We start from the raw sequence: 14,831 nt of genomic DNA, 5'->3' as shown, positions 1-14,831 counted from the left end.
ATGGAAAGGCGTGCCATCTTCCAGTAGAGTTAGAACATCATGCGTATTGGGCTTTAAGAGCCATAAATCTTGATTTATCTGCGGCGGTGAAAAGTCGATTTCTTCAAATTCATGAGGTTGAGGAGCTGCGGAACGAGGCATATGAAAGAAGTTGGGGGTATAAGGAGCAAACAAAGGAACGCCATGATAAACATATTAAGGGGCCCAAAGAGTTTAAGTGTGGGGATAAGGTACTTCTATATAATTCCCGGTTGAAGTTGTTTCCGGGTAAATTGAAATCCCGATGGGCGGGTCCGTTCGTTGTGAAAGAAGCATTTCCTTACGGAGCAGTTGATATAGAGGCTGATGATGGACACTCTTGGAAAGTGAATGGGCATAGACTGAATCATTATGTTGGAGGTTCACTTGTTGATCGCGAGGAGGAGGCGATCTAGCTTGATCCGCTTGGAGAGTAGAGGAGGAGAGCACACTCGAGACTTTTCCCGAGTTGTATAGTTTGTATAAAACTTAGTTGAATTATTTTCTTTATTTTTATGCTACTTTATTTTATTTTTCTGCGAGTCTGTTTTAGTCCTTACAGTCTATTTGATGTCTGCTTTGGGTTGTTTTGATTTTTATCTTGCAGGATTGGATTTTCTCATTCGTACTCAATCTCCATTCGGACGAGGATTTTTCTAAGCCTATCATATTGTAGAAGACACCCAGAAGCTGCGGTCGCAAATGAAATGCTATACGGTCGCCTTGGAACGAGACTTGTGAAGATAGCTGCATTATTACTAGGGGAGTCTGTTCCACTTTATTGTTTTATTTGGTTAAATTTTTTATTCTGCTTTATTTTCTGTCCTTTTTTATTCCTACATTGGGGACAATGTAGATTTCAAGTGTGGGGATGGGAACTGACGTTTTCTTTGATGAAAAATAAAAAAATAAAAAAAAAGTTTCAAATTTTATAAAAAAAAGAAAAAAAACAAAATTTAAAAAAAATAAAAAGTTAAAAAAACGAAAAATAAAAAAAAAACTCCAAAAATATTTACAAAAAATTCTAAAAAATATGTCATTGTAATTGTTTTTCTGCGTTAAACAGGAGATGATATTATTACCGATGATTTGACAACACTCGTGAAAGTTTTTTTAGAATTTTTAAAAGAAAAAGAGTTTTTAATCAACACATATTGACTAAACAGGTAGACTCTGTAATTGATATGTCAGTAGGCTCAACCCATTAAGAATGAAAGGACAGTATGCTTGTAGACTTAATTGAACTTAAATTGCTTGATTTTAGTGGGATATATGTTAAAAAATGGGATGAAAGGTCGGGTCATACTCAAGCCTTATGTTTAGTTTGATCGTAAAATTATAATTTTATAGAAATCTGAATAGACTAATCATACGATGCTTGGGTAGGTTTAACGTTAGGGTATGCCTATGTAGCCTGTGATATAAACATAAATTTCAAACTTGATCATAAGTCATTAAACTTCAGTCGTTAGGATCCTCATCATCATATTTTTAAATGGGATGTGTATATTCCTCACATGAAATGAATGAAACTTGATCATGTTGAAGAGTCTCATCATCAAGTTTGATCATAAGTCATCAAACTTGATCATAAGTCATTAAACATAAATTTCAACCTTCATTGATTATTTTTTAAAATTTTCGTATTTTTTTGTTTTATAATTTTTTAAGAGTTTTTTAGGCTTAAAATGGTTCTCAAAGTTTTCAATTTAAAATTATTCTCTTAGGATCCTCATCATCATCATCATATATATATATATATATATATTCCTTGTAATTATGTGTTTGCCCTTATGTTATGTTTGTTTCTTGTGCTTCTCTTTGAAAGATGATTAGGTTAAGGAATCAATTGCTTTATGGACGATTTCTTGTCATGATTTCATAAAGCATGGCAACATATGAGTTTTTTTCTTGAGAATGTTTGTTTACTTCACGTTTTCTTGTTTTTGTTGTTTACAAATGAGATGTATAAAAATTCCTTTTGATCATTTCATGTGAGGAATATACACATGATTGTATTTCGTTAACTCAACATATAAATTTCTTTTATTATCTTAAATTGAATGTTTAATATCATAAAGTTAGATTTAGGGTACTTAATTTCATTCATGTTGAAGAGTCTCTTTGGAAGGCTGCATTGGAGTAAAAGATTAGTGAAATATTTATATACAATACTTAAAGGGAAGGTTTTAGGTTATTTGTTTCAAATGTGATAAAAAAACTTAAAAAATATGGGTTTCTAGGCTAGGCCAGAAAGTTCTCTAATCTGTAGTGGCATTTCTCCTGAAAATAACATAGATATGATTAGATGAGTCGGTGACTACTTGTGATCCAAATGGCCGTTAACATAACACTTTACAAAATATTTACCGTATTAGTCAACTAAATTGATAATAAAAAGTCAAAGCGCGTACAACTATTTAAGAGAAACAAATGTCTTCAATTCCTTTTGAAGACAGTCTTTTATTAACATGAAGTAGTCAATTTCTCAACTACCTTCATTGACTATTTTTAAGTTCTCAACAACCTTCATTAAATTTTGATAACAATTAAAGAATAAAGATATGTATCTTTTTTTCTTTAATAGTTGAAGTTTATTTTCACATATTTTAATTCATGTCTTAAATGAGATTATAACCCATAACTATTTAGTTGTACGTCACACATCTTTGCCACACTGTTTCTACAACGTGTATAGCTAACAATAAAGGTATGACGGTTCAAGAGTATATCACTAACAGAGTTTCCTAACCTGCTAAGATTAAAGAAAACATGACCAGTTAGTCTCATTGTAGGAGGAGGCCTCCTATACGATCAACCTTAGGTGTGAGAATCAGTGATATGATCCAATAATGAGGTGGTAAGAGTAAGTATGAAGAGAGAATAGAGAGAAATCAGATAAGTGAGAATGGAATACTGCCTTTGAGTGAAATGTCCCTTTTATAAGCATTCAGATGCTTCTTTGGGGAAACTTAAGCTTCATAAGAGAAAGTGCTAACTCCTCTTTTAGCTCACGCAGACAAGTAATACCACTTTCATGTAACTCCGATTATGCTTTTGTCCTGCCATGTCGACATTCTTGCTTTATTGCTGGTTTCAGCCTTTTGTCACATCAAAGGTGAAATTTTTGAGGTTTATCATAGAGAGGAGCTTCCCTGGTCAACTTAGGAATATTGTTGAGGAAGCTTCGAGCTTCCTATTCTATCATCTTGTGCGTGCTGGTTCTTGACTCCTAAGCTTCCCTGACTTATGTGCGGGTAAGGGTACCACGTCATCAGCCCCCAGTCCATAGTATTCAGATTGCAATGATGATTGCTTGTGACTTAACTCTTTTTCTTCATGATGTTCCCCCCTAGGTGTTTAATGCCTTTGGGCTCAGCGGCATGCCTCTTCATAGACCAATACTTATACCCATTTTGCTATTTTAGGCTTGTTTACTGAAGTCTAAGAGCTAGAAAATGTTTCTTTCGCCACGTGGTCTGGAAGTTAGGAGCTCGTGGTCCAAAACTTCCGTGTTTAAAGCTTAGGCCCATAAGTTAGGAGCTTCTCATACCGACCTTTTAGTACTTATTGTTAATTTAAGTTTGGTTGCGGCTTGTTGCTGTGACTGACTGATTGGACAGTTAAGGCAGGAGCTCATCATATCACCTAGGGGAAAAGCTAGCTCTATAGTTGATCTTAGCCTTCCACCTGCCCCTATACTTTGGAGATTTGAAATTTAAAAATTTCTTCACAACTCTCCAAGAACCATCATTTGCAACCTCTCCGCTTTTTTCTCCTTTAATCCCTTAGATCATAACTTGTTCTTCCAGCGGTTTTATCCATCATCTTTCCTTTAAGAAAGATTCGATCCTTCTTCCTTCTACTCTTCTTTCCATCATGGGTTCCAAAGCAGACATGGCTACCCAATTTTCCAAACTTAACCAATCAGAACTCGATCGTTTATGTTTCGAATATGGAACAGGATCCGAGCTTAAGCCGGAATTACCCAAACCTTCAACCCCTATATCCAGTCTCCCTCAAGGTAAGTTTGCTCTTTACACTTGATACTTCGACCAATTCAACCTCTGATACCCTTTTTCCAAGTTTTTCCTTAATGTTTTGGAATATCATGGCGTTTGTCTCGACCAATTGCCTCTTGTTGATGTTTCTAGAATACTACACTTCGAGATTGCTTGTCGCTTCATTGGTTACGAGCATACCTTACCGATGTATCGAAGGTTTTTTCAACTTGCCAAGAACGGGAACTGGTTCACCGTTGAGAATCCCCGTTGTGAAACTACGTTCATTTCGGGCACCGTTGGTCTTACCTTCTATTGGAAGATAGGTTCTTCTATCTCTTAGCCTCTATCTTACCTTTTTCTCCTGTGTGGCGGAAACATGAGCTTACCTTGACCCTTATGAGCCTAAGGTTGAGGACCTTGATGCTAGTTTTTTGAAGAACCTTCAATCCGTGTCTTTTAATCTTTGGAATTTTTCTGAAGAGTTTCTCGTTTATTTCGGCCTTAGCACCAAGTGGCCTAGTACTTATACCAAGCCCAAGATTTTCAGTGATGGGACGGGTATGTTGTATAATTTATTTAGGCCTTTTATTTTATCTCTTTTTGATCTTGACCTCTCTTTATTTTGTAAATGAGCGCTTTGTATTTTCTTCATCTTGAAGATTTATCAGCTGCTACTTTTGTTTCTACCGAGGTTGATGTTGGTAATCCCAATGTTGTCGAGCGTACTAAGGACTTTCGCCATTCTAAAGGTTACGTTGCTACCTCAACCTTTGTTGTTTCCCAGCCGAAGGCATTATTAGGAAGGTTGTTCCTGCTTCTTCCCGAAGCAGTAGAATGTTGAAGGTAGCTTTTGCCCAAAGCTCTTCTGCCGCTGATCCTACTGATCTTAATGAAGATGTTGCTCTTTTTGCCTCAATCACCGGCTTTGCTCCCTTTGTTGGTGAGAAACTTCCTAAGAGCTCTACTCCTTCACCTTTGAAGGTACCTTCAGATCCATGTGTTGAGAAGAAAATTGTTGCTATTGATCCTTAGTGTCACACCCCAACCTATGGCAAAATATGTCGAGACTCGAACTGTTGGTTCACAGCTCACAAGACACTATCATAAAATTTAAATAACAATATCTAAAATTACTTTATTAATTTCAAATCAAGTACATAAGTCTCAATCAATTACAAAACAATCCAAAATAAACCAATTATTCCAAGATAAATAAACTAAAGATGATTGTCTTTTTATTTATAACATAAAGTCTTTTCTAAAATGATCTTCAACCTTCACTTCAAACCAAGGAATAACCTACAATATGCGTACAAATAGATATATTTGTTAATAACACATGTTTAGTAATTAATCACCAGCTTTTGAGATAATAATATAATATATATATAACTATGCAACTCAATATCATGAGCATCAGCAGTTAAATATTAAACAAATAATGCGCAAATGGTTGGTGTCGCTTGACCATTTCCTAACGAATCGAGCTTTGGCTACTAAGACAAAATAAAATACAAATAATTTTTTTGTTGGACATGATTAATTGAAGACAATCGATGGCTAATAAGATGGCGTATGATCATTCTATAATGTGATTATGATGGGCCTTTCCGAATGCTAGAATTAAACGAATGTGCAAGTAACCAAATATCATGTAAGCATTCAATTAATCTTAATGGTTAAGAGGTAACCTTAAGTTTGAATTGTTAAGAGACTACCTCTTAATGGTTATCTCTATACCATTCAGACTTTAAGCTACCACTTAACCATTAAGAGGTTATGAGCCATTAAGAGGTAGCCTCTTAATGACTGTTAAGAGGCTACCAAACAGCCCCAGCTAGAATTAAAAATGAGTACATAGCCGCTGAAATCAGATCTAATGGATGTATAAAACTCAAGATATGAAATATTTAATGCCTAGGCGAGCTGTTACTGTTCAGAATCCGAACTTCGAATCAAAAGTCATTTTTTGGTCGGTACACTCAAAATTTCATGACAAACATAAAATTCTTCTGGCTCGAATGCAAATTTCAATCAAAAGGCATAGTAACTGAAAAACCATTAAAATTGACTTTTATAACCCTAAACGGGTTGGAGAGCAATTTTGTGACATAACCCCATCAATAAATAAAATTGATTGAGGCTTTTGTTAGTTCAACGCTAAGAAACGTTTTTCATGAATACAACTTACCCTGAAAGATAATGTAACAATGAGAAATCACGATCAAAGGGTCTTGAAGCACCAAGTCAAACCGAAGAATAAAAAACTTGAAGAATCGTTAATGGGGAAGATGTAATTCTTGTTTTCCGAAGATGGTGGCCGAGTTGTAGATGTATTTAGGGTTTCTTGATAGGCTGGTTATAATAATAAGAGTCAGAATTCATCTACTTGGTAAACGGGCTTGAATAGCAAATGATATAATCAATTAATAACAAAATCAAGTATAATAACATAAATCTTTCGGCTTGGACACCAAAAAAACAAGTTAGGGAGTTTAAATAGGCCTAGGTACGTTTACTTGGAGCTTAAGTGTCATTTAAATCGGTTAGGAAGAGATTTGGAGGATCGAAAAAACAAGTTAAATGAGTCGAAAAACCCAAAAAAAGTGTTGCAGATGAGATTTTAATTGCATCTCGCGAGATCTCGTGAGAACTTATCTGGATTTCCCCAAAAAATGTCATTTTTAGTCCATGAACTTTTTTAAATGCGTTTTCTAGCCATTTTAAGCGATTTTGAGAGTTTCTCAGCATTGTTTAACGAGTTTGAAAGTTTTGAGACTATAAAATAAGTTAAACTAAGTTAAATACTGATAAATACAAATTTTAAATAATTCAAAAGATCTTAATTACATTCTGAGTCGGGTTAAACATAAACGAATTCGAATACGAAAAATTCGAGATGTTACTTGTATCCCTACTTTTGGAAATTTCGTCCCGAAATTATGGAAATCTAAAACAAAAAATAGTGTTACAATAATTAAATTTTAAGGAAAAACTTTTTAAATAAAATTTAAAATATTTATCATAACATGGAACTTCGAATAGTCCGATAAGGACACTTATATATAGGATATACCAGCGGCGCATCCAACATAGCCTTATCATCTTAACATTTTTACTGTTACCCAAAAGTACTTTCGGTTTTAGATTATGACACATAATTGTACGTATTATGATTTCAATGTGAGAACTAAGATAATTATGTATGCGTCCATAATTACTTATGTCGTTGGATGGTCCGCATAATTAGTCCTATCGTGTGGGTTACAAAATATATTTTAAAGTAAATGTTTTAATTAATCTTTGTGAGAAAGACATAAATGTATGAAATATTTTAAATAAAACATTGAGATGAACTTTCGAGTTTGATAAATGAAAACATTGTATTTTGTGAGTAATAGTATAAAAAAATAGAATTTCACTTGAAAATTGAGATAAAATAATAACTGAAAAATTAATATAAATGTGGAAATAAATTGTTAAGAGATTAAATTGGGAAGTAAATATTCTCGTATCACCGAGATAGTCCTATTCCAAATAAAATTTCAAAATTGTATATAATATAAGGTGGGTCACTGAAGTATCCGTAAATTACAAGGATTTTTCTATTCCCACAAAATCGTTATAAATAAGATGAAATAAATAAATTGAATTATCCATGGTTTATCAAGGAAGTTTAAATAAATAACAAATATTAAATTAATAGTGAAGATAAATAATATAATAAAATAAAATAAAACGCGGGTTTATAAATGCATGAATCAACATGACTATTCCAACAAACTAGCAAAGTTATCATCGAAACTTTCATAATTCTCAAAATATATAGAAAAACAATCGGAACAGGGCATTGAAATATACACGAACCACCGCGGAATTTCAACTAAAAAACAAAATTTAATAAAAATAAAATGGATGATTGAGATACCCACAAAACACCGTAGATTTTCAACAAGAATCGTGAAATTGTCAATAAATGAAATGGGTGATTGAGTTATCCATAGATCACCATGGAAATTCAATTAAAAGGAAAATTCAATTTAATTATAAAATTTCAATGATTAAATTCCAACAATAAAGGTTCATAAGATGGAAGTTAAGTTGTGAAACATGATAGGTAACACGAGATTAACCAAAACATAAAGTACTTAAAATGTTAATATTTAAAAGTTGAGGATGAAAATTGAAATGTGTACGCTTGATAGTTTGAGAATATTATAACATAAAATAAATGAGAGAAGATAACGAAATGATAACTATTTAAATAAATTGTGATAAATGTGTCTTGATAACCAGAGGATTGTGTTGGATCATGGGAATTACAAAAATTTTATTAATTGAATTAAAGTGAATAAATCAAATCATGAAATTTGATTAAAATCAAGTAAGTATTTGAATAAACGAATTTTCTTTGATGCGTTGGGCTTTTGATGAGCCTTCCGTGGCATTTTATTTTCCCCACTTATTAGCATACCAAAATAAATTTGTGAGTTGGGCTTTCCATGAGCTTTCCAAGGCATTTTGTTGGCCCAACTAAATAACGTTTCATCGAGATAATGGAGTTGAACCGCCCATGAGCGTTCCTGACATTTAAATGGTTCAACCATGTGTTGTTTTGGACGGGGTAATTGTAAACATAGTGTAAACACACACATGTGTCGTTTGGCATCTTTCTGCGTGTTGTTATGCTAAATGTACTAACTAAGCTGAAAACATTTAGGTTTATGTAACCAACATGTCTTGCTATTTACAGATTACTCCTACATGTAGTGTACCATATTAGGTTTGTGTACTTTTAGACACAAACATGTAAGATTACTAATAGAGTTATAATAAATCTATGTTTGATTTTTGTTTCTTGTGGTTTTATATTAATTTAGTTTGATTTGTTATACACAGACGTATTATTCATATGGGTATGTTAGTGTTTTATTCTGTTTAGATATGTTACATAATTATATTTTACAGATTCATATGTTGAGCAAGATGCTAATGAGAACTATGGTGTTGGTATAGTTCGAACATCACCTAGGTCTGGTATGAAGTATTATGCTCCCGATGTCCTGCTTTCTAAAAGGCCAAATATGGGTATGATTTTTCAAACCGTTTATCAAGCTCTTGCATTCTATGTTAACTATGCCAAACTGGGTGGATTCACGGTTTGGAGGACTACACAAACAACCAAACATGGTTTGATAACCTTAAAATATTTTGTTTGTTCAAAAGAAGGTTATAGAAAATTTTACTAAAGCTGATAGTTTGAATGACTCGGAGGCTTCAGATCCTACCCATCAACGTCGTAACAGACCCTCTATTCGAACCGGATGTCATGCACATTTGAAGCTTTCCCTTTCAGATAACAACACATACAAGGTTTATGCCTTTTTGGAAGAACATAACCATCCACTAATCGATGCTTCAAATTATCAGTTTACGCGTGGTGCTAGAAAACTTACATATGTTAAATAGGATTTGATTATGAGCTTATCGAAAGTGAATATAGGACCCCGTAAAGGCCTTTAATTTCATGAGAACACATTACAGTGGTTTTGAAGAGGTTGGTGCCACTGCTAATGATTGTAAGAACTTCAAAAGGAATATAACCAGTATATCGGTAAGTATGATGCCCAAATAGTTGTTTAGAGATTAATGGATAAAAAGGAGTATCTACTAGATTTTTCATGTGAATACACCACTGGTGATAAGGGTAAGCTTGCTGGTCTTTTTTGGGCCGACGAAGATATGAAACGTAATTACATTATGTTTGGGGATGCAATGTCTTTTGATTCAACTTTTCGTTCAAACAAGTATGTTTTCCATACTTTTTTTCGATTATCATTCTTATTACTTTTTTGGCTTGTTCTGATATTCACTTACTCTTTCTACAGGTATGATATGGTCTTTGTCCCATTTACTGGCATTTACAACCACCATCTCAATATAACTTTTGGTGCGGCATTGTTAGCATCCGAGACTACTGACTCCTATAAGTGGTTGTTACGAGTTTTTAAGAGTTCAATGGGCAGGGAGCCTCGTGTTGTTGTCACCGACCAAGACGTGGCTATGAAAAATGCCATCCAATAGATCTTGAATAATTCGAGATACCAGTTGTGCATGTGGCACATTATGTGAAAACTTGCCAAAAAGGTTATTAATTTTATTAAGCGCTTTGTACTAATATATGTTTTACATAATCCACTAACTTTGTTAGGAGAGGAGATAGGTGGAGAGGAGAAATTACTCGGTGCCTGAGGAAGCGGTGTCGGTGATATCGACGGAAGACTTGAAGGTAGGTAATATAATGTTTAAAAGATGAACAAATTTTTTTAATAATGAAGGCAGATTTCAGCTAAGGTATAGGGTTCAAGATAAATAGTTTGATGTCATTGCTCAACAGTGACTAGGAAGGGGTGGCTCAATCATTCTAGGAGCCTAAAGTTGCCATAGGTTTGAGCAATATGGTTTATTATGCCGACATATATTTTATGTGCTTAACTTTTGCAAAGTTAAAGTCTTCCCAAAAAACTATGTATTGAGGCGCTGGACAAGAGAAGTTGTGCCTAAATCATCCTTGCGATTACCCAATAAGAACGAAAAACTAAAAATATTCAAGGTGCTCAAGGTGTTGTTCGTGACATTATGTTGGGTGTTGAATGTGTTGTTCAACTTTTGATAGGAAAAATGGATGAGATATCTCTGTTTAATAAATTTGTACAAGTATATATGGTTCAGGCAGATGAGTCTACATCGGAACCCCAACCTGAAGCCAACAATGACCGGATTTCCAATTTATAGGGAATTAACCGGCCTTTTGAAGACATTATTTGTACTCTAGTTGGCATTAGAACTAAAGGTTGTGGATCTAAGAAATGTTTCAAGTCTATTCGTGAACAAATAACAACCAAACCACCATGGAAACCGAGGACCTGCCAAATATGTGGGTCTGAAGAGCATGGCAGGCGTAAATGCGATAATCTTCCAACAAATTAATGTATGCCCTTTATCTTTTACTATCGTGCTTTATTTTACTTTCGTTGTTTCAAACAACATTATTGGTTTATGCTTTTGTCTTGTGCGTTTTTCAATAATACTACTACTTGGTGTTATCACGTGTGTTGCTTTTAATTCCACTACTTATTCATACTTCATGTGTTGTTATATAACATGTTAAACATCTCAAAAGTTTATTCCATTGTCTCATTGTCATATTATATGCGACAATATATAATGGCCTGATGATCTTTTTCGTTAACCTCAGTTGTTATTGAACCACTTGACTTTCTTCATATTTCTGTCCAAAAAGTCCACACACGGGTCAACGCTCAGTTGCAGTTCGGTCAACCGCGTTACTGAACTTGTGTTGCTGCATTTTCTGCAGCATGATTTATTTTTTGTTGATCATACTAATATTATGAGTGACAAATGTAATTTGACTCATTGACTTTGAAAAGTCAACATTTCGTGCATCACTTTGATCTACATAATACATTCATTTTATCTTCTGATATATATAAATTGCCCACTTGATTTGAAAAGCTTTACTGTAACTCGAAAACTTCCACTTTTAATCCTATCATCCGTATTTTACTAATATGTTTCTTGTTTTCTATATGTGCTTCTACTTATCAATCGTTGCATTCTTACACTCATGTTATAATCGCATTGTATGATTTCAACCTTCATATGCTAATCTTAATATTTTGTTTTATGAAACACTCCGGTCTTCTGTCATCGTTTTGTTAATCTTTCATATGCACAACTTGCAAGATATTAATTCAACGTGTATACAATTTTGTTATATTTTTTCAAAGTTGAGGTAACAAGTCCTATTATGAACATCACGTTACTGTGGCCTCTATTTTTTTATGTTTGGAAACACACAAATAACTTATAAAACATTAACCACCAGTTTCAAGTACGTGTTGGTTGTCATTGTGCGGATTCGGGCTCCTCTCAAAATTTGTTTATTGTGTTTGTAGTTTCTATGCAACTTACAATTCATGAACAAATTAAAAGTGATATAATATATTGCCATATTTTACCAGTACAATGTACTTGTCCCAAACAAAAGATCTTTTTCTAACCACACTACCACTTTAAACAAACCCATTTAAATATTAACAAAACATAACAACTATTCAATCCATACCAAATACACGAAACTGCATTATTCAAAGCCATACCAAAACATTATTCAAAGCCATACCAAAACAGAACATTCAAACATACATTTTATGAAGTCACATGAAATTCATAACTTTCCGAAACCATAACATCTAAATTTTTAAACATCACCAAAACATAAATTTCCAAAAACGTTGTGTAAAAGTATTATGATAAAACAACCATTCGAATTAGAGCGCACTTTCAACTCTATGATATATCCTGTCAAACACACCTTCATCCAGCTTTTCTTATTCAATATCGTCTAGCTTAGCATACTCACAAGCTTCCTTTATCACTTCATCCCTCCAAATGTTAAGATTAGCTAGCAACATTTTTGACAGATACTTCAATCTCAGATCGTTAAGCTAACATTTCAGCATTTCAGACTCATCCGCCAAACTAGTATACCCGTTTTACAATTTCTTACCCATGTATGTTTCCATGTGATGCATTGCAAACACACCAAATCAACGTTATTATTCAGCTTCTTCCAACCCATATTCAGCCGCATTCGTTTACTACTTCTAAGTCTTAGCACAATAGGATGTTGTATCTTAGCTAAGTAATCACAGAAGGTGTGTTGCTGTTGAAATACACACAGATTAACAATTTATCAACTTATGGAAGACCAAAACGAGTGCAATTGGAAGAAAAAAAAGTACCATGACTGGTGGTTGTTTTGAATCAAACTCTTCATCACCACCAAGGTTGTCTAGCACCTACACTTTGGCACTTTTCATACTGAAACACATCACATAGAAATATTTCGCATGCAGAATTGGAATAAACACCAATCATATTCTTTTATACTGTCCTGACCCGTTTCATTCAAACAATTTTCCATATTGGTTCTAAACACATCGAGTCTATCCTTGTTTGAAACGTTCTCATTAAGCTCTTCCACAGTCTATTATAAGGTAACATATTTCATAATTAACGATTCTAACTAATATAAAACTTACAACAACACATGTATGTTTATTTTAACAATATGCATCCTCAAATATAGAATGGGGGTGTTAGAGCCATACCAACATGTTTGGAGTACAAAAGAATCTTGGCGGGTCATATCTATTCTGAAACTTCTCATCGGAGTTCAGTACCAACACCCAAGCTTGTAACACACTAACATGAACAGATATCCCCGGATACAAGCTCTAAAACGAAATATTGGAACAACGCCACCTTCTTTAGTTTGTAACACAAAATTCCTGCATACAGTATAGATATGTTTTTATCATTTATATGCACACAACCATAACAAACACAATAAGAATCTACCATTCATCCTTATTCGAAGAAAATATGGTGCACGCAACATTATCCTCCACCCTTGTCTGCTTAACAAACAACGTAACATTTTTATTAGAATAAGGCGATCTCATATTGTCTGGCAGATTTGTTTGACGCGATGGTCGTTTTTCAGGTCCTTGAATAGGTAAATCAACTTGCACATTGTAAGGAATCAGAAAAACTGGCGTTGTCAGTGTTGTTTTCCCCTACACCATATACTTCTTTTAATTTGTGTAGACACAAGGAAAATAAGCCATAATTTCATACTAAAACATTATTCTTACCTGGTACTCAACAGGTGTGAGTTATGACATCATAAGGTCAAAGGAGGGCCGGTCAACCGGTGGTGTAGTCTTGAATTTCTTGCCACTTTTTAGTGCATTCATTTCTACTTCGTGAACATGATCAACCAACGAACAACTAACTTGTGTGGTCTCAAACATCGTGTTTGTTTCAACCTCTTTCACTAGCTCTTTTTCTCTAGACAATTTCTCTCCAAGCTTGACACCATCGCTATATGTGCTGCCCATATTTTTGTTTGCGTACCTGGTCAACCTTGACTCCAATTTGAGTTTTACTTATCTAACACCTTCATCACCCTCATACTTACTTATCGCTTCTTTTATTATCTCCTCGACATAACCAACAAAATCGTCAAATTGAATATTATTCGCTTCAATTAAGCATTCACATTCCTAACAAAGACATTTAGCGTTTACGAATTCTACATTTCAACCATCACGTAACAACAACTATCGGCTTCATATAACTACAATTAAGTTTACCTTCTCATTTTGTGGTTTAATAAGTCTGGACACACATGGAGGAGTGTTCTCACTGTACCCAATCTCTATCAACCGCTCTATCATGTTCTCCACTTCTTGTGTTACTATGCCATTACCTTCATCCGTGCTCATTGAAACCATTCCACCATTCACATCACAAGAAATTATATCAATGTTAACTTCTTCTCCATTATCCTTTGGCACTATAAACTCACCGCCCTCTGCATCCTCCATTGCATCAACATCCACTTTTATATTATCATTACCTTCTACCTCTATATCTCCAACAGCAACACCTCTAAATTCATCATCTGATGTGTTATTAACCACTCCATCTTCGTTACCCTCCATGTTGTTACATTTCATCGTGTTTCATTTTTCATTCAACCAACTTCTAAAACGTGTCTCGTCGTTTTCTATACCACTTTGTAGTTTTTGGAAGGCCGGAATGTCATAGTGTTGCATAGTCGGTAAACTTGAATGTGTCTCATTACCTTTATCATGCGCATATACCAGCTGCCAATACCAACAAACCATTAGAGAAAGATAATATTACATAGAAACA

At 34.1% G+C, this 14,831-nt stretch overlaps 1 protein-coding gene across 1 annotated transcript; it reads left to right on the top strand.

Annotated features, from left to right (window-relative positions):
• The first annotated feature begins 8,934 nt into the window (after nucleotides 1-8,934).
• LOC143587456 (uncharacterized) lies at nucleotides 8,935-9,491 on the top strand. The gene is made up of 3 exons (XM_077068744.1): nucleotides 8,935-8,938; nucleotides 8,991-9,181; nucleotides 9,252-9,491. Exons 1-3 carry the CDS (start codon nucleotides 8,935-8,937, stop codon nucleotides 9,489-9,491), a joined length of 435 nt encoding a protein of 144 aa, XP_076924859.1.
• Nucleotides 9,492-14,831: the final 5,340 nt, after the last annotated feature.

Source organism: Bidens hawaiensis, unplaced genomic scaffold, assembly GCF_021521415.1.
Source record: "Bidens hawaiensis isolate Kalapana, Puna unplaced genomic scaffold, B.hawaiensis_p1.1 tig00035521_1, whole genome shotgun sequence".
Lineage (NCBI taxonomy): Eukaryota > Viridiplantae > Streptophyta > Magnoliopsida > Asterales > Asteraceae > Bidens > Bidens hawaiensis.
The sequence above is the reverse complement of the archived record's forward strand: the minus strand, read 5'-3'. Positions and strand labels throughout refer to the sequence as shown.